General features: G+C 43.0%; 1 protein-coding gene across 4 annotated transcripts in view; it reads right to left on the bottom strand.

The window, feature by feature from the left end:
- The window catches only part of TJP2 (tight junction protein 2), a gene marked incomplete at its 5' end in the record, with an annotated part of 84860 nt that extends 63505 nt beyond the window's left edge, over positions 1-21355 (bottom strand). For all 4 annotated transcript variants that reach the window (XM_079705677.1, XM_079705679.1, XM_079705682.1 and 1 more), the window contains one exon: positions 21296-21355. In XM_079705677.1, coding sequence (XP_079561803.1) covers positions 21296-21355 — 60 coding nt within the window. The remainder of the gene's footprint in view (positions 1-21295) is intronic.
- Between the last annotated feature and the right edge of the window lie 2317 nt (positions 21356-23672).

Genomic DNA, 23672 nt, shown 5'->3' with positions numbered 1-23672 from the left:
TGTGCTGTCCAATATGGTAACCACGAGCCACTTGCAGCTACTGAGCACTTGAAATGTGCCTACTGCAATTAAAGAACTGAATGTCTAACTTAATTTAAATTAACTGTAAACAGCCACATTTAGTAAATAATTAGCCATATCCCTAGCAATCCTTTAATGTTGTTTCCAATTTTTTGCTACATAACAAATACTATGGCAGGCACTGTTGTGCATGCAGCCACTCCCCCCATAATTTGCAGTATTTCTGAATTAAAGAGCATACTCATTTCTAAGCCTTTTCATGTGTACTGACCTATTACTTTTAAAACAAGTTCTAGCAATTTACAGTGCTGTATCAAGATGAGTCAAATGTCATTTTGAGAACAAAATACTACTTATTTACAGAAGCAGTGCTTGTTTCCATACTTTAAAGATCTTTCTGGTATTCTTTTAAAACTTTTCCTGCAAGAAAAGGAAGAGATTGTGGGGAAAAGAATATTTTGAACTCCTTCTGTAGGCACATTGATAAAACTTAGCAAATGACCCTTTGAAAACACTAATTTAACTAGCTCTCAGTAAGAGACACAATAATTTTCTATTAAATCGTTAATCTATGGATGAGATTTAAAAGTTTACAATTTATGGCTTTAACTGCTAAAGTATTTGTTATACATTTTTTTATTTTTAATTTTTTAATTGAAGTAGTTGGTCTACAGTGTTGTGTTAATTAATGCTGTACAGCAAAGTGATTCAGTTATACATATATATATATACTTTTTAAAATTTACTTTCCCATTATGGCTTATCATAGGATACTGAATATAAGTTCTCTGTGCTATACAGTCAGACCTTGCTGTTTATCCATTCTATATATAATAGCTTACATCTGCTAACCCCACCCTCTCACTCCATCCCTCCCTCAACCCCCTCATCCTGTGCAACCACCCGTCTGTTCTTTATGTCTGTGATTCTGTTTCTGTTTCATAGATAGGTTCATTTGTGTCATATTTTAGATTCTGCATGTAAGTGATATCATAGGGTATTTGTCTTTCTCTTTCTGACTGACTTCACTTAGTATGATAATCTCTAGTTGCATCCATGTTGCTGCAAATGGCATTTGTTCTTTTTATGGCTGAGTAGTATTCTACTGTACATATGTACCACATCTTCTTTATCCATTCATCTGTCCATGGACGTTTCAGTTGTTTCCATGTCTTGGCTATTGTGAATAGTGCTGCTATGAACGTAGGGGTGCATGTAGCTTTTTGAATTATAGTTTTGTCTGGATATATGCCCAGGAGTGGGACTGCTGGATCATACGGTATTTCTATATATTTTTAGTTTTCTGAGGAACCTCCATACTGTTTTCCACGATGGCTGCACCAACCTACATTCCCACCAACAGTGTAGGAGGGTTCCCTTTCTCCACACCCTCTCCAGCATCTGCTATTTGTAGACATTTTAATGATGGCCATTCTGACTATTGTGAGGTGATACCTCATTGTAGTTTTGATTTGCATTTCTCTAATAATTAGCGATGTTGAGAATCTTTTCATGTGCCTATTGGCCTTCTGTATTTCTTCTTTGGAGAAATGTCTATTTAGGTCTTCTGCCATTTTTTGATTGGGTTTTTTGTCGTTGTTGTTGAGTTGTATATTTGTTGTACATTTTAAATATCATAAACTTCACAATGGAATGTGTACTTGCACGGTACATTCAGAATAATGAGTGTGCACTGTATCTCAGGGAATCAACGGAGGAAAACAAAGACCCACTTGGTTATTCAAGAATACACTCCATTCAGGGGAGGGGACAGCAAAGACTAGAGACAGGAAGGGGAAAGGTGAGGTTTCCTACATCCAGCTCCCACACCAATGAAAGGTGGGAACCCAAGCCAAGCTATTAAAAATAATGAAAATGCATATCAGCAAGCTTTACTAATGATTTTGACTTAATAAGAAAACAGAGTAGATGAAATTGAAGCAAGTTGTACCTAAATAGTTAGGCTTCTAATTTTTTTTTCTCATGACAAAATTGAAAGAAAAAGTTCAGATGTTTGAAACAGCCTTATTGCTAAACTTAGAAAGAGACCACATTCTTTGATCTAGTATCTTGTATGGCATTATTATATAAACTGAGTTAAGTGGACAGTCCATAAAAAAATATGTACCCTCCTGTCCCCACTCTTTGCCACTGTTTTCCTTTATTGGTGACATGGGAAATTTCAGATATAGGTCAATATTATTTTTTAAATTCTGAATTAAACAATGTTGAGCTCCTCTCAAAAAACCTGTCTATGCCTAGTAACATAAATGGTTGGCAGAAATTGTATGTGATCTTAAAGCATAAAAAGGCACCCAACATTTCCCTTTTGTGGAATTTGTGGTTATTAGGAAATCAGCAAAGGCCACTGCATAGTAACAGACATATAACCCACTAGGCGGCGCAATGATGCAGAAATAAAAAAGAATGCTGTTTCCTTTCAAATTTAAAACTTCAGAACGTAATTCAGGGAGATTAGAAACAAACTTTAAAACTTACAATAAAACCCCACCATTTATAGCTTTTATAAGAGGTAAGGTACATTTGCAACTCAAGGGAGAAAACTAAAAGAGGAAAATTACACTTTTATTTGTCATTCATTAATATTTTTAAAAAACCACTACAGCATACATATTACAATCAATTAACATCCTATGAGGTTTTGGCCCTGCTCTGGTTGTGGGATAGTCAAAGCAATTTAAACCATCTGGAAGGTAGAAGACAGCACTTTCTAACTGTTAATCGCAGGACCTAATTGGTATGGTGGAACATATTCCAGGAGAAAAAGTTACAGGATTTGGAGTTTCATGTAGAAGGTGGAGTCCATTCACTGGTTCATTCAATAAATATTTACTAAACACCTTTTTCATGCCAGGCTTTGTACTGAGCACTAGAGATTAAACAGTGAGGAAAATAAACAAGGTCCTGCCTTCATGGAGCTTACAGGCTAATGGGGGCCCAGCTGTAAATCAAGGAGCCTGTCAGCAACTGTAGAACTAAAACTGTGACACGTGTTTTAAAGGGCAAGTACAGAAAGGTCTAGAATAGGAAGAACTGGCCTCTCCAGGGACATCAGGGAAGGCTTTCCTTCTTAGTGACACCGTGGAAATAGGGAATGCAACCCACTGAAGGAGGACAAGACGAGAGACCACCACCACGGCTGAGGCACAAAGAGGGAGGCAGATGGGGGAGCCTGGGTCTCAGGAAGGATCTTGGTCTCATCTATGAGTAAAGTAAGTATAAGTCTGAGGCAGATCAATGGCACAGGTGGATTTGCAGTTTTATATATTTGGGTCCAAATTCCTCATTTTACTGAGAAGCAGGGAAGAAATCTAAGCCTAGGTCGATAGCCCCAGTAGATTACTGGGTACAAGAGGTGGGAAGAAGGAAGTAAGGGAGAGGTGCACTGAATTCCCCGGGCAGTAACGGCTTTCTCAGGGCAGCTGAACCCCAGGGCCCGCCCAAGGGTTTAAGCCCCAGTCAAGATCCCCTTATACTGTGAGGAAAGAATAAAGCAAACCATAATGTCTAAGCCACATTCCAAAGCCACCTCTGCAAGTACATCATTTAGGAGTGGGCAAGAAACTGCTATCAGGGCAGGAAACAGGAATGTTTAAAAGGCATTCTGAGAAATGGATGCAGACACCAGAATAAGCCAAAGGACCAAAGGAACAAACTGCACCATCAAGAGTGCTCATCAGGGGGAATTCCCTGGAGGTCCAGTGGTTATTAAGACTCAGTGCTTTCACTGCTGAGGTCCCAGGTTTCAATCCCTGGTCAGGGAACTAAGATCTCACAAGACCCGAGACACGGCCAAAAAAAAAGAGTGCTCGTCTGAAGAAAGGCAACAACCAAAACCTGTCTATTGAAAGAAAATTCAGGTAAGGACTTCTACTGCATTTGCCAGGAAGACTCAGGCTTCTGCTTCCCTGGAGGGCTGGGGTCAGGGTCCAGACAACAACACAACACGCTGAGCTCTCTCCAGCTGTTCTAGTTTGTCAGTGGATGAGCTCCCGGTTTGTCATTAAGCAGCTGTAAAACCTCTAAGTTCGCTGAACATCTCAGGTGTTAGTACCCACCTCACAGGGTTCTTGAGAAGATCAAGTGGAATTTTATGTGGAAGTTTTGTTTTGTTTTGTTTTTTTGCGGTACGCGGGCCTCTCACTGTTGTGGCCTCTCCCGTTGCGGAGCACAGGCTCCAGACGCGCAGGCTCAGCGGCCATGGCTCACGGGCCCAGCCGCTCCGTGGCATGTGGGATCTTCCCGGACCGGGGCACGAACCCGTGTCCCCTGCATCGGCAGGCGGACTTTCAACCACTGCGCCACCAGGGAAGTCCTATGTGGAAGTTTTTACAAACCAGAAGGTTTCACACAAATGAGGGGTACCTCCTATATTAAATAAATCTCACTCTAAAAAGAGGCAGTATGGTATACATTTAATAAAAGATTTTGGAAATAGATTGCATTTAGTCATTCAGCATTTAAGTATCTACTATGACTCAGGCTTTGAAAACAAAGGCCTATCGAAGTAGAACACAGTCCCCGCTCTCAAAGGTTGCCTTTTTTAGGATATAGAAAGGCCTGGAATGGTCTAGAGAACAATGGCAGTGAATGTGTACTGAACTGGGGTATCAGTCAGTCACTGATCTATCAGCCTCAAGCCTTTCCAAATCCCCTGAGTTGGAAAAACAACATTAATTCCTCTTCTGCGTTACATTTCTTCACAACTTTGACCATGATGGTGGTTTATCATATCTCTGAAGTTTTCCCCAGACAGTAAAGAATGAATTGTTTGGAAATGAAATAGCCAACAACTTAGAAATACGACAAACACAATCTGTTCCAAAGCTGGAAATCCAGAGCATAAATAAGAACATCCAAAACACAGACAAATGTTTTACAGTAGAGGGACATCTCAGTTTTATGGCCTTTCAACATCCTAAAACCAAAATGAGCTTTGACATATACTTTCTCCACACTTTCTTGTATTTAACTTACTGCTTAACCAGAGGAAGTCTACACTCATAATTTCTCAACTGGGCTATTACCAGTCACCTTCCGAGACTGAAACCAGAAGCAAACCAGCCTTTCAGTGCTAAGATCCACACTCTTCTGCATCTGGCTTTCCCATAGTCAAGGGGGACCTTGGACAAGAGTGTCCTCATAAAGCCAGAACATTTCATAAGTCAGCATCTGACATACCTATACCCAGATGGCAGAAAAACTGCCTAGAAACCAAGCATCCTGCTTCTGGAAGTTCTAAACTAGTGCCCAGCAAACATTTTTTTTAAAGGGCCACATAGTATATATTTTCGGCTTTGCAAGTAGAGGATATTAAATAGATACTTATATAGCAACTTAAAATGTAACCATTAAAAAAGGTAAGAACAATTCTTAGCTACCAGGCAGGAAAAAAAACAACAAAAAACCAACCAGCCAGGCAGCCGGCTGTAGTGTGCCAACCCCCAGTCCACACTTATGCAAAATTTAATAACTGACTAGTAATAGATGTGCAGGTGTCTGTTCACCAAGCAAGGCACCATGTCTAGCCAGCAAAGTGCTCACAACCAGCACACAGGGAGGTGCACACACTGCTTGATTCCTGCTTTCCTTCATCTTGGTTTTCACTTCTATCCTCAATAAGCCTTAGGATTAGTGTTTGCTTCTTTCTTTCTTTTCTTTTTTTAATTAATAAGGCATAAGTTTTTAGTGGGTACATAATACAAAAGTTAGGTCAATTCAAAGTGAACTCGGGACTTCCCTGGTGGTCCAGTGGTAAAGAATCCACCTTCCAGTGCAGGGGACGCAGATCCCATCCTGGTCGGGGACTAAGATCCCATGTGCCGCGGGGGCAGCTAAGCCCATGCACCACAACTACTGAGCTCGAGCGCCTCAAAGAGAGCCCGCGTGCCGCAAACTACGGAGCCCACGGGCCCTGAAGCCTGTGCGCCACAACTAGAGAGAGAAAACCCGCACGCCACAACTAGAGAGAAGCACGAACGCTGCAACAAAAGATCCCGCATGCCTCAACAAAGATCCTGCATGCCGCAATTAAGACCCAAGGCAGCCAAAAATTTTTTAAAAAGCAAAACAAAACAAAGTGAAGTACACTTGGTTTTGGTAGCAACTTAACTTCTCTGGTTATATTTTACCTAAACAAAAATCTGAACTTGTTCACAATTTCCATTCACATACCACAGGGGAAACTGGCCTGAGATCAGAATCTTGCTTCAGATAATCCTCCAAGTGGATGATTAACTACAGGTGGGAGATTATCAACACTTTATTGGGCGAGAGTGAGGAAATGTGTTGGACACAGAGAAGTAAAAACCTTTGCTCCCGATCTCAAGCTGGGCTGCCGTCTGTGTACCCTCACAAAAAGACAATAAGGATGCGGCACCCACAACCCAAGACAAATGCCACTGCAGAAGAAATGTTTTAAAGAGAACGTGAAAACACTACAAGTTTCCATTGCCCACCATGAAGTCTGACTTAGAGTCTGGTCAGAATTCTATATCCAGCTTGTGTCAGGGCTGAACTTAGAACCAAGAATCAGCATTTCAAATCATGTCAACCTTATTAGACTGTCCATGGAAGCTCATCAAACTCATCAATTCTGAATCCTGGGAGAAGAAAGCCATGCAGTGAGGCAATGAGGAAAAGACAAAAGCACCCCTGATAAGACTCCAGGGGGAACAGGAAAGAAACAAAGTTTATATCTGGAGCCTTTCTAGCTCTTTCTACCCCTTGCTGGTTGCTCTGGCTTTCAATGTCCTCCTACCCCAAAGCGTTCAAAGGTGAACTCCAAACACATAATGTCTGCTCCATCAGCAAAATGTTCTGGCTCCCAAATTCCCTATCTTTATCCCCAACCCAAACTCTCACTGTATCAATGCTTTCAGTCTCAGCTAGATATCAGAAAAAGATGACCTACTTCCCACGAAAGTATGAGTGCCTGGTAACCTACACCTCTTGGTGTTTTTTTAAAAGATGTACTTTGACCCTGATGAAACTCCTGATGGAATTTTGATCCTTAACAGGCAAGTTCACAAACACAGCACATCAAAGATGAACATTCTTTCGAATTCCACAACCCAGATGCTTTGTAGCCACGAGTTTTTCTTGACATTAATTACAATTGTTGTTTTCTGTGGAATGGGATTACACAGCCATTTCTAACTAGAGGCTGTGGACTTGGAGACAGTGGACTCTCTCTCACTTGACAAGACAGTCTTAATATTTTTATAACAAAATTATGATTTTAACTAGCTGTCTATGAAATCTACTTCCCCATAAAGCTGTGTCGTACACACCTTAGCATCTTTGGGGCGTCCTACAGTAATGGACACACATGGGTCACTGAAGAATGAAAACATCTCTTAAAAACATTGATATTTCATTGTGACGCATGATTCCCTGAAGGAAAAATTTCTGTATACTTTCAGTGATAATGTGCAAAATCCTTCAAATCAACAGAGGGCCGTTAGCTTCTCCCTCTTATTTCTCTGCTCATCTGATCCTGAAAAGCAGAGGCTGGGAGTTGAAAGCACCTATAAGTTTCAAATTAAAGGGATCTTGGCTCAAATTCCCTCCCTGTCATACAAGCTATGTGATGCTGGACGAGTTACTTAACATTTCTGAGCCTCAGTGTCCTCACCTATAAAATCGGGTTTTAACCCTACCCCCAATTGGTTGGGAGGATTCAATGAGATCTGTACCAAGGGTCTAACACCGCATCAACCACTTCACTAGAGAAAAGTCTGACTGCATCTTACTTTATGTCCTGGGCCCCCTCACGATTAGGCATTTTACAGAGACATCAGGAGTTCTGATGGACACTTGGGAACTGAGCTGAGGGAGCCAATCCCCAACACACCCCGATTTGCAAAAATCAAGAACACAGCTTCAGAGCCCTTCTATAAACTCCATTAATGCATATTTTACATTTGTTGGTCCAATAAAGGAACGGAATGTTGCAGCTTCAAACAGTCTCCAAGCTACCTACAAAGTGCTTTTTGGGGGGAGGGGCGGGCGGGGGGGAACACAGTGAGCAAGGCAAGAGAAAACTCACCCAGGCCAATCTCATTTCAGTTTTTTAGGACTTACCGTCTCCATTCTCTTCCTTTCACCTTCCTTCATTTAATGAGCAACTATTCTATGCCTGCACTGGTAATGCCAAGAAGCAGACCTGCCCTTGAGAACTCACAATCAACCCCCCACATTAAAAGTGACCCTCCTCCCAACACTAGGCCGAATCCAGGCCTCATGGAGAACACACTGCTCTCCCAAAAGGATAAACACACCCACTAAAGTTTATATCTAATTGAGGACTTTTTTTTTTTTTTGGCAGTTCACTGTTTTCCAAGCGTTCGTTTTGACTAAGCTCAACCCAATCAAAAAGCTTATGTGGCTTCTCAGGAAGATAATGACCTATCCATGTAGCAGACTACACAAATAGAGCCAACATACCCAAGTTGGAGGAGATGAGACAGACAGAAGGACATGACAGCACCCCAGTTGCCAGGGCACTTGGCTGTATAAATCACTATCCCGTATATAAAGCCAAAAGGACAAGTCTGGTGACTGGAATGATATGTGACTGCGGTTTTCTCAGGACAGTTCATTACTGGGATATAATCCAATCAGGCCAACATTTATATGTGATCGTCCAATCACACTCAAAGACAACTGAGAACAACAATGCCATTGTTCCTTGGAGCTTATTACTACGCTAAAGCCAAGTGAGCGTCCTCCCCCAACCCCCGCCCAGTGACATGTGTATTCTCCTTGGCTCCTATTCTATTAATAAGTAAGAGAGATTCTTTAAGGCAGTGCATACTGCCTGCAAATATTCTGTGGTAATAAACAGCAAAAACATCACCGATGTATGATTTCTGGACAAAGTAAATCACAACCACAAAATTTAAGAAATTCAGAAAACTTAGCAATGCCTGAACTAATTTTATTTTTAACCCAGCTCTGTTTCCCCACATTTTACAGAGGAATGGCCCACAAAGAACTTTATCTTTAAAAAAGCAGATGACTAACCAGTCCCCAAATATGAGGTTTCAAGGACTGAGGAGGGTGATGATGCAATGCCAGCTGCCTTTCTTAATTCCCTAGCTTCTGTGGAATATCAGCTCATGCCAGAACTTGACTTTTTTTTTTTTCTTAATTTTAAAGGATATTGTCAAATAAAAATAAAGCTATTTTACAAAAATACACAAAGCAGCACCACACGGCCCTTCCTCAGGCTGTAACACTACTAGCTGAAATATTTATAGACACCTGGATCAGAAATACCTATATGTTCATAACCAATCATTTTTGTTGAGGGAGTGAATTAGGTCAGTGCCCTTAAGAAGCTCCCCTTCAGCTCTATTTTCCACTCTCCAAACAAAGAAAACCTTTGTGCATTGTATTAGCCACTGTAAACTGTTTGGACATCCATTGTTAGTCCTGGCTGACTGGATAAGTCTGGCGAAAAAGAGATAAAACAGGAGATTCTGTCAATATATTTCTAGCACATTCAAATTTAAGCAAGCTTTTTGCACAAAGCCAGCTCACTCTAACTGCTAAACAAGTGGCTGAAATGAAGTTACTGCTCAAGCTTATCTTGGCCCTTAGAATATATGCTTTCCTTATCGCTTCAAATTTCTCTGAGTCTTCAGAAGTAGCACTGTAGATAGAAGCCTAAAATAAAATATTAATCAATAAATTGCTTGGCCAGTCTGCTTCTAGCTACTTACCTGAAAGCAATAATAGTAAGGTCCCTAATCAGTCAGGGTCATAGGGAAAATTATTTGAATGAGAGAGAAGATTCACAGACATTCTAAAATAAGAAAAACTCAGTTCTTTCCACATGAGACATCATTACAGGGAGGATTTTGCCAAAATTGAGCCTATATTTTTAAATGTTTCAAAAACAATACATTACGGCTCATACTTCACAAATAAGTAGAAGTGGGACAGACACTATTGCCAATGTTTTGGTAGACTAGAACGTGCTGTCAGCATGAGATTTGAGGCACAAAATAGGATAAAGATCGAATCTCTTACCATTTAACTTGTCAAAAGATAAAGAAGACAGAGGGAGGAAAGGGGACATTCTCTTCAGCCCATCTATAAACCAGATTTATATATCACCTTTTTATTAAAAACTAACAAATCAGGGGAGGGATAAATTAGGAGTTTGGGATTAAAACATACACACTACTATATATAAAACAGATAACCAACAAGGACCTACTGTATAACACAGGGAATAGTCAATATCTTGTAATAACGTATAAGGAAGAGAATATAAAAAAATAGTATATATATTTTTATATATGTATAACAGAATCACCTTACTGTAAACCTGAAACTCACACAACATTGTAAATCAACTTTTTTTTTTTTTTTTTTTTTTTGCGGTACGCAGGCCTCTCACTGTTGTGGCCTCTTCCGTTGCGGAGCACAGGCTCCGGACGCGCAGGCTCAGCGGCCATGGCTCACGGGCCCAGCCGCTCCGCGGCATGTGGGATCTTCCTGGACCGGGGCACGAACCCGTGTCCCCTGCATCGGCAGGCGGACTCTCAACCACTGCGCCACCAGGGAAGCCCTCAATAAAATTTTTAAAAAATTAAAATAAAAACAAATAAATCAAAATGACTTCAAAAAGAAAATACTCATTAAGTTTCATAAAGTTATATGTAAAAGCAGCAGCTCTTAGAATCAAGTCACTTCTCAGTCTGTATTAACTTGTAGGCTAGCAAACTATAATTTCTCAAGCTTACTCATATAGAAAAGTACCAAGAATCACAGAGCAGTTGAGAAACTGAGGCCCTTCAGAGAAACAATACCTTATGTGACAGGTAGGACTTAGGGTGGCATCCACACTCAAGCAGGTGATTATAAAGTCAAAGGACTGATTTCTATAGTTCTGAACACGAATTATAGAAAGCAGTCCCTCAGTAATGATGATGATACGAGTAAATTATAACTACTGCCATTAAATTGCCATTGCAACCCCAGGAAGCATCTATGCCTTTTGTTTGCTGGCACTCAGCTTCCCCTAGTCCCAGAGACCAGAAGCCCCCAATCCCCTTGCCAACAGGGTACCAATGAGGGGCAAGTATTTGTTTAAGATCTAAAAGGATGAAGGGAAGCAGATGCCATTTATTTTCATTTTCCTGTAGCAGCAGTCAGAGGCAAAAACTGATTTCCCAGACCTGAGCTTTGCAGCTACCTCCAAGCTCCCTACCATTTCAGCCTCCTCTGGGCTACAGAGGCTGGGATGGTAAAAGGGTTTTTTGGAGGTCCTGGCTCAGGGCAGCAGCAGCTTTCTAACTTTCTAGGGGGCAAATCAGAGACTAGCAATGGGCCCTTTTGCTCTGTAGGCACCTAATTCTCTCCATTAAATTTCATTTTCCTTGAACTAGCTAGAACGATGTCTGTTTTCTTCACTGAATCCTGACCCAGAGGGTTTGTAATGTCCATTTCACAGCTGAGAAAACCGAACCTGAGAAAAGTAAATTGCCTAAGGCCAAGCAAGTAAGCGTCAGGACAAGAAGAATTCACACCCAGGTCTGCCTGACTTCAACATCACAAAATCAAAGTTAAACACACAGAGTGAAAGGTAAGCCTATCTCCAACCCATGACCCAGCAATTCTACTCCTAGGAATTTACACAAGAGAAATGGGTGTGTAAGCCCAAAGAACAAACTATAGGTGATTTTCATAGCAGCTTCATCCATAATAGAAACAAAACAAAAACCTGACAACCCAAATATCCGTCAACAAAAGAATGGATAAACAAACTGGTAAATTCATACAAATGGAGTATTTACTACTCAGCAATAAAAAAAAAAAAAGAACTACTGAATTGTATAACAACACAAAGGTTACTGAGGAAAGAAACCAGACACCAAATGCTGATTTCATTTATACAGATCCTCTCAAGGTGAAGCAAGACTATAGGATGGTGAGAGATGTCAGAAGAGAGGTTCCCTTGTGGGTGGGGTGGTGAACAGTCGGAAAAGTGACAAGAGAGAGCCTTCTGGAGTGATGGAAAGTTCTATTTTTTGATCTAGGTGGTAATCACACAAGTGAATACATTCACGTAAAAGTTCATCTGGCTCTGCAACTGGATAGTGGTGGTGGCTGCAATTAATTGCCACAATTAAATGCCACTGAGTGCACACTTAGAATGGTTAAAATAAGGTTGGGAGGGAGGGAGACGCAGGAGGGAGGGGATGGGGGATATATGTACACATATAGCTGATTCACTTCGTTATACAGCAGAAACCAACACACCATTGTAAGGCAATTATACTCCAATAAAGATGTTAAAAAAAAAAAGAATGGTTAAAATAGTGGATCTTATTGCGTTTTACTACAATAAAAAAAATCAAGCTCTCCACTTGAGAGTTGTACATTTTACTGTCCGTAAATTATACTTCAATTTAAAAAATAAAAATAATAATATAGAAAAAGCTCCATTGTGAGTAAGCAGGCTTTGGAGGACAGACCCAGGATACCACTGTTCCCACAGGAAAATTTTTCTCAGCTTCAGGCAAATGTTTTTCACCTCAGTTCTTTGGTTAATTGAGTCTACCTTTCCTGCCTCTTCCTGATCCTTGAGTAAAGACATCTGCAAACTGTGCGCTTAAGCAGTATAAGCAGACCAAATACTTCTCCCAGACCTTTGATCAAAATCCGAATTAGGTTCTGCTAGAAAGAAGACCACCAATGTTCAAAATGAACTCCTTGCCTCTTCATTTCAATGTGTCGCCACTTGACTGTTTTTAGACACTTAACAATAACGCCAGAAGGAAAAGCACGAATGTTTCCAGTTCCATTTCTGGAAAATTTCAATGGGTGTCTGAGATGCCACAAATCTCTCTCCCCTCTTAAAACTCACCCAGACACTAAACAGATCGGGTCAAGGCAGGCGAAGTGCTCTCCCTGAAGTTAGGCAGAAAAACTTTGATGTGCCTGAGGTAACCCTGAAACATGGCTGCTGGCGAGTGACTTCACATCAGTCAGTAACAGTGAATGAGGCCTTGCGACAGTCACCAGGAAGCTCGTCTTCAGCGCATTTGTGAAGAACAAATCAGAAAGGGTTCCCAGTGGCAGGCCTGCCTTACCTTCCGTGCTCGTGCTACAGGCAATGCGGTCCCTGGGAGAGGAGTCCATGGGGAAAGGAGGGGTGCCGGAGGCTCCCAGGATGCAGCTTTTACTAGGAAGGATGGAGGGAAAGAGGAAGGCGAAAGAACGATTCTCAGGAAGCCCTGGGAGATGGTTGCAGTTGCTGGCTTGGGGCTGCAGAGTGAGGAAGAGAATTCAGCACCCACTGAGCTGGTACATTATTTAAGCTGCAACTGAATAATAGATCTTTCCACCACTTCATGAGCTGAACAAGACAGCCACTCTTTGGAAACTGCTTTGCAGACAGAATGCATTGGCTCTCTTCTTAAAAGAGAAAACAGAAAGAAAACACACACGCAAGTTGTTTAAGGAGTGTGGAAGCACTTAAAGATGGCATGAACCAAGAGAAATTACCCAGAATGTTCTCTAGGCTTTATACCAAACACTCAGAATCTTAAGCACTGTAAAAGACTTCAGAGTTGATCAAATATAATTATTCATTTCCCTATAAAGAAACTGAGAACTAGAATTACACGCCTTAGCTAGAGTCACCAAGCTAATCCGTAGAATAGCTTATGCACCATTAAAGAAAGGGTGTGTATAAAATTCTACACCTTTTTTTTTCTTATGGACAAACTATCATCCACTCACTGTATCAATGTCAGGAATCCACTTTTCTAAGTTCTCGATGTCTTCAATTCTTACTAGTTTATGCAACAAGCCTTCTAATCAAGTCAGTACAATGTGGTCAACACTTAGTGCATGTGCTTGGTGCCCTGTCAGCTTCTGGGGTGACCAAGATGACTCAGACCAGGGAGGGGCTCACAGCTGACGGGAAATGACTGGCATGTGGCAGATGTGATAAGGGCTCGAATAAACACTGGCATGTGCACGCTAACCTGTCACAGGCCAGGAGGCAACTGATTCAGCCTGAGTGAAGAAGGGTAAGGGAGGAACTGGACTTCTAAAAATGAGCTCATCAGGAAGTTTCTTCTAAACTATTCATTCTTTTCAAAAGCAGAAATGACGAGTTTTGTTGTTTTTTTTTTAAAGATGGGTTTTTTAAAATTGTTACTTTTATTTATTTATTTCTGGCTGCATTGGGTCTTCGTTGCTGTGTGCGGTCTTTCTCTAGCTGCGGGGAGCGGGGGCTACTCTTCGTTGCAGTGCTTCTCATTGCAGTGGCTTCTCTTGTTGCAGAGCACGGGCTCTAGGGCTCAGTAGTTGTGGCTCGTGGGCTCTACAGTGCAGGTTCAGTAGTTACGGCACACAGGCCTAGTTGCTCCACGGCATGTGGGATCTTCCCAGATCAGGGCTCGAACCCGTGTCCCCTGCATTGGCAGGTGGATTCTTAACCACTGAGCCACCAGGGAAGTCCGGACGAGTTTTGCTAATACTAACTCCTTCAAAGAATTTCATTCTGCTTTGCTAGATATATTTGGCAACAGCCTTCCTAGGATTGAGAACGGGCTACTTGCCTCGCACAGCTACATCACCCCTCCTCCCCGTCACCCAGGCTCTCAGGTGCTCCGGGCAAGAGGAGGCAGAGAAGGAACCCCAGAGCCTAGGACTTGGAACACTTCCCTTATAAGAAATGGCTCTCAGCGAATGGAAACAAACAGCTACACTTGGAACATTATTTCCTCCTCCGAAGAACAAAGCTCCAAGAAGCTACAACTCTTAGAAGAGGAGTTCAGTAAATCCTACTGATGACTAGAATGCATTATTTCCCAGGTTCACCTTCAACTAAGTGACAAAGTATAGAGTATCTGCAGTGTTCTCTCATCTCTATCAAAGGTTTTTCTAACACATACAATGGCAAACATACAACTGGATTCTGGGATTCCCTGGTTGTCCAGTGGTTAGGACTCCAGGCTTCCACTGCAGGGGGGCCAGGGTCCAAAGATCCCACAAGCTGCGTGGCATGGCACCGCTCCCCCCCAAAGAAAAGAAAAAAAAAAGATACAACTGGATTCTAATCATTATCTATTAATTACAGCCTAATAACTCTTACCGACCAGCAAACTATCCCAATAATTCTCTCCCACAATGTATTACATATATTCTCTCTAAATGCCTCTGACTTGTCACTAACTATAAATATATAGCTCTATATTTAGTCCCATGCTTATATAGGGTGTCTGTCAGATGAAGCATACTATAATTAGTTTTCAAAGATGATGTCATTTTCTCTTGTGAACGTAATGTATATATTTCAGATGGCTGAGTAAAGTCTACAATACAAATAATAATTATCATATTAACTCTGAAATCCATGTTTACATATGCATATGGGTAAAATTCAGTAAACATTTGTATTCAAGGATGTGACATGAAGTCTTTGCTATAATTAATGGTATAATTTGAAATTCTGGGGTCAGTAGAGCTTCCTGTGTAACACGCAACAAATATTTTACTCTCAAAGGATCTATCAAGAGTCTTTCACCACTACTACCATTCCTGCCACCCTCCAAACTCTCCAACCCCTCAACACTCACATACAATGATGGGGGAAGAGAAACACAAATAGAACCTATAATCTATGAATATTCTAATCAGGCTAAATATTTAGTTTGAAAGTTAAAATAAACATTCATGATTACTGGAATTTATACTGCTATGGTTTGCAACACACAATGGTGTATAAGTGACTAAGAAAAGCTGCACTACGTTTTTAAGGTTAAAGACCTGATTTAACTTTAACCATCTGGCAGAGGCACTAAACAAATAACTGTACTGATTTTAAATGACTAAAGTTACTAATTGAAGGCCTAGGACTTCTCATAAAGAGTGTGCACGCACACACAAGTAGGGATTTTGCTGACTGAAGCAAAGTGTTTTCTACTGTGGTTTTATTCACCTATCATGAACATGAACTTCAATTGCTCATTTCTCCAGGTCACGGCAGGGTTTCTTTTTTCCTACCTCAAGACTTCCAATTCCTACAACAATCCTTGTTAAAGCCTATTCTGCAGACCCAATAAAAGCTCCATTTTTAAAGAGTTAGATGTATTACATGTGAGGCTGCTCGGGTCTCTGTATTCTTAGGCGCTGACGGATGGTGACTGCGATACACTTGGTAACATGGTGATGTCCCCCAGGAGTGCCAAAGCATTTCCCCCCTTTTCACTCTATCCTACCACAAATGTCACACCAACAGACTTTAAAATTGCAGAATGGCTTGCGGGAAGCAAAGAGAGGAATGAGACTTAGGGAAGACTTTAAATCGCTTCACGAATACACTGTCTGCAGCAACAGAAAAGAGAACTGGGTGGACAAGAGCAAGATGTACACATTAAGACACAAAGTCCATCAAATTCAACTTTCCTGGCTTTTCTGGGCCATCCTGTGTCTGACTTTCCTGAAGGTGCAGTTGAGGTACACCTAGCGCTCCATACCTAAACGTCACACTCATATTTTAAGAGTATTTTCCAAATCTCAGATTTCAAGGGCCGTCTTCACAGTTTTGGCCTTATTCTCATACCACTCATCCTGATAATTTACTATTTTTCTTAAATCGAACTCACCGTTTTATTTAATACTTATTTTTGTCTCATTCTAAGCAATCTATCCATGAAATAAATGAGTTTGGTGATCGGCTTTATGTTTTTTAGTCCTGAACTACAAGGCTCATGCACAGTAATTAAAGATTGGGCTACGTCCCTCCCTGTGCCACCTGTAAATCTGTCTGCACAGCACACTTAGGAAACAACACTGTTTTGAAGACAGCAAAAAAGGCAGAGAAAATGTTTAATTTAATAGGCATTTTTTCAATATGACAGCCCTGAGTCTCCCTTTTGAGTTCACAGGTTATCGAGACTGACACAGCTTTGGAAGATGGAGGCGCGAGCCCCCTTAAAAAACCCGAATGAGGGCTTCCTTGGTGGCGCAGTGGTTGAGAGTCCGCCTGCCGATGCAGGGGACACGGGTTCGTGCCCCGGTCCGGGAGGATCCCACATATCGCGGAGCGGCTGGGCCCGTGAGCCATGGCCGCTGAGTCTGCGCGTCCGGAGCCTGTGCTCCGCAACGGGAGAGGCCACAGCAGTGAGAGGCCTGCGTACCACATTAAAAAAAAAAACAACAACAAAAAACCCGAGTGAAACAGTCACCGTCATGGGAAGGCCCATGCAGGCCTGTCCAGGCTCTAGCAGTCAGACGCTAAGTTCCAAGAAGGGCATTTCCTAATCAAGCTGCAAAAGTGGAAGCAGGTACTTTCCAACTCAGAACTCTCTTCCTCACACGGTGCCATAGGCAGTGTACAAAGTTAATCGACTGCTTTCCTAGGTAACCTTCAAACCTGGAACTAGCTATTGCCAATACCGGATGTTAGGACTGAGTGGCTGATAACTTTTCTCCATTGCTGTTATACAGTTTTTGCAAAATTTTTAATGGGAATACCACCTCAGACCCTCATAAATTTGCTAGCTATACGAGCTTTCTCTCACAAGGGTCGTCATAAAAATTCCTGTGGGGATGAAGTAGGTTCTAAATCGTTTTAGGGAACATTTCTTTTTTAACCTTAAAAAAGCCCATTGTAGGGACTTCCCTGGTGGCACAGTGGTTAAGAATCCACCTGTCAGTGCAGGGGACACAGGTTCGAGCCCTTGTCTGGGAGGATCCCACATGCCGCGAAGCAAGTAAGCCCGTGCGCCACAACTACTGAGCCTCTGCTCTAGAGCCTGCATGCCGCAACTACTGAGCCTGCGTACCACAACTACTGAAGTCCATGCGCCTAGAGCCTGTGCTCTGCAACAAGAGAAGCCACCGCAATGAGAAGCCCATGCAGCCCAGTGAAGAATAGCCCCCACTCGCCGCAACCAGAGAAAGCCCGTGCATAGCAACGAAGATCCAACACAGCCAAAAATAAATAAATGAATACATAAATTTTTTTAAAAGCCCATGTAAAACATCGAAGTTTTTAACCCACTAAATAGGTGTTAAATCTGACCTCTGTCTGACTGTATGTTTCTGACCCTGCCCCTTGGATTTAGGATGAAGAAACAATTCAGTAAAACACGTGAGATAATCATTCTGCCGCACCCACCCAATTTTCAATGGAAAATGCCTCTCAATACCAAGGCTGGCTGGTCCAAGGCCATTCCAGCCAGCACTTGTTGGCCCCGATTACTGCTTAGAGCCTGATCAATAAGGCATTTTATAGGGTGTCAGCTCTCAACCTCGATAAGCTAATCTGCAGCCACAACTCCTCAATGGGATTTGTTTTAGGGTTTAGGCAAGGAATTCCCGGATGGCTCATATTCGGTAGAGGTATGTTGAAAGTTTCAGCGTGATTACTAACCCTTCCTGAGTCTTCACCCCAACAGCCCCTCCCATACCTCAGGCCACACCCCCGCCAAATCTGCATAGCTTTTAACTACAGAACATATGACAGTACACAGGACTACAGTGGCCCCGCCTAGTTTCAAAAACTTTTCTGTCTCCTAAAAAGAAAGCCTTCTTCAGGAGAGAAAACCTTGCTAAGCTCAAAAGTCACTGTAGGGCTTTTATCTCCCTCGGAATTCCCAGGAACTTCTCCAGCATAAGAGCAATGTCTGGCTGTGACCTTTTGTCAATGTACAAAGAATCAGATTAAAAGGTAAACAAATGTAGGCAGAAACCCTTGCAAATGGAACTCCCCAGGGGGTGATGCTAAAATATTTTGGGTCTTAAGCATATGAGAGCCCCCAAAAGAGTAATATTCCCTGTGTAGGGTGTGTGGGGTAGCCCTGTTTACTGGGAAACTGGTTCACTTCTTTATAGGAAAAGTCAAGTCATTAATACATTAGGGATTTCTGTGACTTTTTTTTTCCTTTTTCTCAAAGTTCTCTTCCTGGCATTTAAAGCCTTTCAACAGAGTGTGAGCATCTCTTGCTCTTTCCCTCAGCAACTGCCCTAACATACCTGGCACCTCCTATCGGTCCTTAGTAACCCAGAGCCCAGCACTTAATAGAGTTTTCAGCACCTGTTCTTATTACAGTTGGCCCTCCATATCCAAGGATTCAACCAACTGTGGATCAAAAATATACAGGGGGGGAAAAAATTCCAGAAAGTTCCAAAAAGCAAAACTTGAATTTGCCACACACCAGCAACTATTTACACAGCATTTACATTGTATTTACAACTATTTCCATAATATTTATATTGTATCTGGTACTGTAAGTAACCTAGAGAGGATTTAAAGTGTACAGGAGGATGCCCTTAGGTTATAGGAAAATACTACACCATTTTATATAAAGGGCTTTGAGCATCCTTGGATTTGGGTACCTGAGGGGGGTCCCAGAACCATTCTCCCCCCCATCCCGGGATACTGAGGGATGACTATACTAGCTACTGTCTACTTAGCATCCACTAGCCAGGCACCCTATGTCATTTCACTCAGTCCTCGTCTTAGAGACGCGTTATTAGCCCCATTTTCTAGGCTGGCTTACCCTGTGAGGTATCTGTTCAAATGGCAAACTTTCTTCCCAAAAAGAAACCCTGAAGGGAGTGTGCACAGAACAAACCCACACTTTGTTGCATTTCTGTATTGCAGAGTGTGCATCTGTATCGCATACTCCCTCCTTAAGCCGCAGGTATCCCAACAGAGAGAGTTTGCAGGGTCTTAAAAAACATCTAAACTTTTCAGATCAAACAGACGACTCTTGACGGCAGAAGTTGAGTCTTGCTTATCTTGTACCCCACCTGCTCACAGTGGACCGGCACAAGTGGGCGCTCATTAAGTTATCAGCTGTGTGGTCCTGAAAAAGCTACAGCAGCAACTCAGGGGGAAAACAATCTCCCTTCATTAATCTCTGACAGCAGCTCTGAAAAAGCTCAAGAAACACCTCAAAAGCCACCGTTGCCTTAGTAAAGCACCCTCCTTCTCTCGTCTCCCCAGAGAGGGGAAACTACAGCATCCTGTTCATGCTTCTAATTGGAATGCATCAGAGTCTTAATTATTTGCATTCTTCCCCAACAAGACAGTGTGGTAGAGGCACACTCTTAACATTTGTATTCCCCACACTGAAGCGAAGTTGTTCATGAAAATTTATTGAATAACCATATTTCATTCTCTCAGGCAAGATATTACATGGCATTTTGCCACAAATGCAATCACTACTAGTAACTCCTCACTTAAAATGAAAATGGTCCACTTCCAAGGTTTGCGTGTAGACTGTCTCTCCCAGGAATAATCCTGACACAGGTGGACCTGTTCTCCCAAGGTGACTGTCAACGCACCCAGCACAGACCACCTAGAGATCTGAGGAAAAGGGCCTCTTCTCTGCTGGGATTCCCCTAGCTGAGGGAGGGAGGAAGGGAGGGAGGGAGGGAGGGAGGAAGGAAGGAAGGGAGGGAGGGCAATAGGATGGGATTTGTCTACGCTGAGAACTGCAGGGAAACCACAACCATTACTCAGGCCAGACAGCTGCCAAGGAAGCAGCGCTGCTAAGAACTGAAGCTAAAATAGAGGTGGGAGGCTGTATTCCTTTCCATTACTAAGCCCTGGAGTATTCACTCCCAAGTTCATCCACATTTCAAGAATGTTAAAACCCTGTAGTCAAAACCCTGATTATTTATAACTTAAAATAACCTACTGTGTAAAGCAGAAACTTTACAAATGAAGACACAAAAGAAAAGCAACTGGTGACAGGTAAGATAATACCAGAGTACACATCCATTCCCTACTGCAAATAACTTTTACGTATATTGCAGAGGCAACTGATTAAAAGGGAAAGAGAGGATTCTGGTCTCCAGAGAGTTGTCAGTTTGTCTCACGCACACACGCCTGTAATTTTGCATCAAGTAGAGAGTGCGGTTTGAAACACAGAAGGAAAACACAAAGGCATAGGGCAGGCGACACAACAGGAACAACGAGATGCCCCCGAAGTAGTAGCGATCCAAGACAGAGTTCAAGACAGTCTTCCCTACTCGCGACTTAACCTGAAATCCAAGTGACTTTAGAGAACAGAGAAAAGGGTCCAGAAGCCCTGGAGGCCACAAGCCACCACCTCTGTCCGGTGAAACCTAGTCCCTGCCCTCAACCCCACCTCCGGATGGGAGAATTCCAGCCACCTAATGAGCATCTGGGAAGCCCACCACGCGCTCCCATGCCCCGTCCTCAAGACCCTTCTCCCAACCAAGCGGGACGCAAGAGGGCACTTACTCGGAGCCAACCTGACATCTCCCGCCGGGGTGGAAACCCGCGATCTCCTCGCACCGGCATCTTCGGGCGCGGGTCCCGCGTGGGCGCGCAGGTCCAGGACCCAGTTCCACCTCCTCCTCCTCCTCCTCCTCCGGGCGGCAGGTCAGTCCTCCGACCCGCAGCCGGGTTTTAGCCAGGTGCCGGCCCGCGGGAACCCACCCCTTTGTCCCTCCCCCCTCGGCGCGGCGTCGGCCCGCCCCCGGCCCGAGGCAGCGCCTCGGCGCCCGCCGCCTGGCCCGGGAAACTCTCAAATGGGTCGCTACCACCCCCGCGCGACCCGGGGGAGGGTTCGCCGGCGCCGCGCCCTCGAGGTCCCCGCAGAGGGCCGTGTCACGCGCGACTCCCGGCCGGGGACGAAGGAGGGCGGAAGCAGCAGGGGGACCCCGAGGACAGAGCGTCCCGCGGCCCCGACACCCAACCCCCCCACCGGCGGACCTGATGGTTCGCTCCGCGGCGAGCTCTGCGAGCAGCAGGTCCGGCTCCGGGCGCCCGCCGGGGGAGCTCTGCAAGTTTGCGTGTAGCAGCGAGCCCTGGGCGGCCTGTTTGTCCACGGGTTCTTCCCTCAAGGTCGCGTGCGCATCCTGTACGAACCCTTTCTGGAGAGGTTTGCAGAACCTCCTTCCGAGTTCTCTTCGAAAAGGAACCGAGAAGTTTTTTCTGTCCTGCCTAGAGGACACACACACACACACACACATACACACTACCCCTACGTTTAAAACACGACTTTTGAGAAAAATATACTCCAGGTTATCTCTTTGGCACATTTCCAATAACTCCAGTAAAGAGATTAAAACTCCTCTCCCATCACCAGCTTTTCAAAGGCTTTCTTTAAAAAAGTAGGTCACAAATGCTTATCAGGCAGGATTCATCGAATTCAACTCAGTACATTTATTCGTTTTAGAGTCCTCTATGTATAAAGAATTGTGCACGATAAATAAACGTTTCCTTATTTTAAGGGCATGTAAATTATTTGGAGAATCAAAACAGGTACACTGATTACAAATATAATCTTGGATTTGAAATCTTAAGGAAACCATGTTGTAAGAGAAAAAAGTATGGCCCATCCTGCTCTTAAGTTGAAAAGTGAAACTCGGCCTAGACTCACAAGAAGGTAAAAGGTAAAAAGGTCTGATCTGACCAGCTGACAAGATACAGATGCCGGGCTCTCTCCCCGAAAAGTTGCTTCACTTCCTGCCTAATCAAAACAAGTTTGGCAGTTTATGTGGAAAAACAAGTACAGCAGATGCCTCTCTGAAAGTGTTAGGCTTCTGGCCTCCTTTGGAATGGCTAAGTGCCTGCCTCTGAATAAAAAGCACTGTGAGTAACATTTCCCATTTTCCTTCAAGTCTCCAGAATTAGACGTTTTGGCTGTATTCCTGATGTAAGGTGTCACTCTCCTGTTGAAAGAGCCATTTAAAAAAAATGTTTCCCAAATTAGGCGGTGCGGACAAATAATAACAATGGCAGCATTTGTGAACTGGTCACACCTTAGTGGCATGAGCTTACACCACTAAGCATTTAAAGAGGAACAAAGGAACCCAGAATGTAGCAATTATATCTGCTCAATTTCCTTTTTCTCTCTAGAGTTCCACTGTCCAATATGATAACCACTTGCCACATGTGAGTATTGAATACATTTAAATTTAAATTAACTAAAATTAGGGCTTCCCTGGTGGTGCACTGGTTAAGAATCCGCCTGCGAACGCAGGGAACATGGGTTTGAGCCCTGGTCTGGGAAGACCCCACGTGCCGCGGAGCAACTAAGCCCCGTGCACCACAGCTACTGAGCCTGCGCTCTAGAGCCCGTGAGCCACAACTACTGAGCCCGTGTGCCACAACTGCTGAGGTCCACGCGCCTAGAGCCTGAGCTCCACGACAAGAGAAGCCACTGCAAAGAGAAGCCCGCGCACCACAAGAAAGAATAGCTCCCACTCGCCGCAAGTAGAGAAAGCCCGCACACAGCAACGAAGACCCAATGTAACCAAAAATAAATAAATAAAATAGATAAATTTATTTTAAAAAATTAACTAAAATTAAAGGAAACAAAAAATTCAGTTTCTTAGTCACATTAGTCACATTTCCAGTGCTCAATCAGTAGCCACATGTGGCTAGTGGTTACATTGGACAGTGTAGATATAGAATATTTCCATCATTGCAGAAAGTTCTGTTGCATCACACTACTCCAAATGATGACATATTTTTACAGTAGAAATACAAATATTTTGGCACAATACATAGTTCTGACTCAGATGTTGAAAAAAAGTGATTCAATTGATACAGTAGCATTGCTGGTGGCGGTATAAATCAATACAACTCTTTGGAAAAACAAGTTATAGTA

The sequence above is a fragment of the Hyperoodon ampullatus genome, assembly GCF_949752795.1.
Source record: "Hyperoodon ampullatus genome assembly, chromosome: 6".
NCBI lineage: Eukaryota > Metazoa > Chordata > Mammalia > Artiodactyla > Ziphiidae > Hyperoodon > Hyperoodon ampullatus.
The sequence above is the reverse complement of the archived record's forward strand: the minus strand, read 5'-3'. Positions and strand labels throughout refer to the sequence as shown.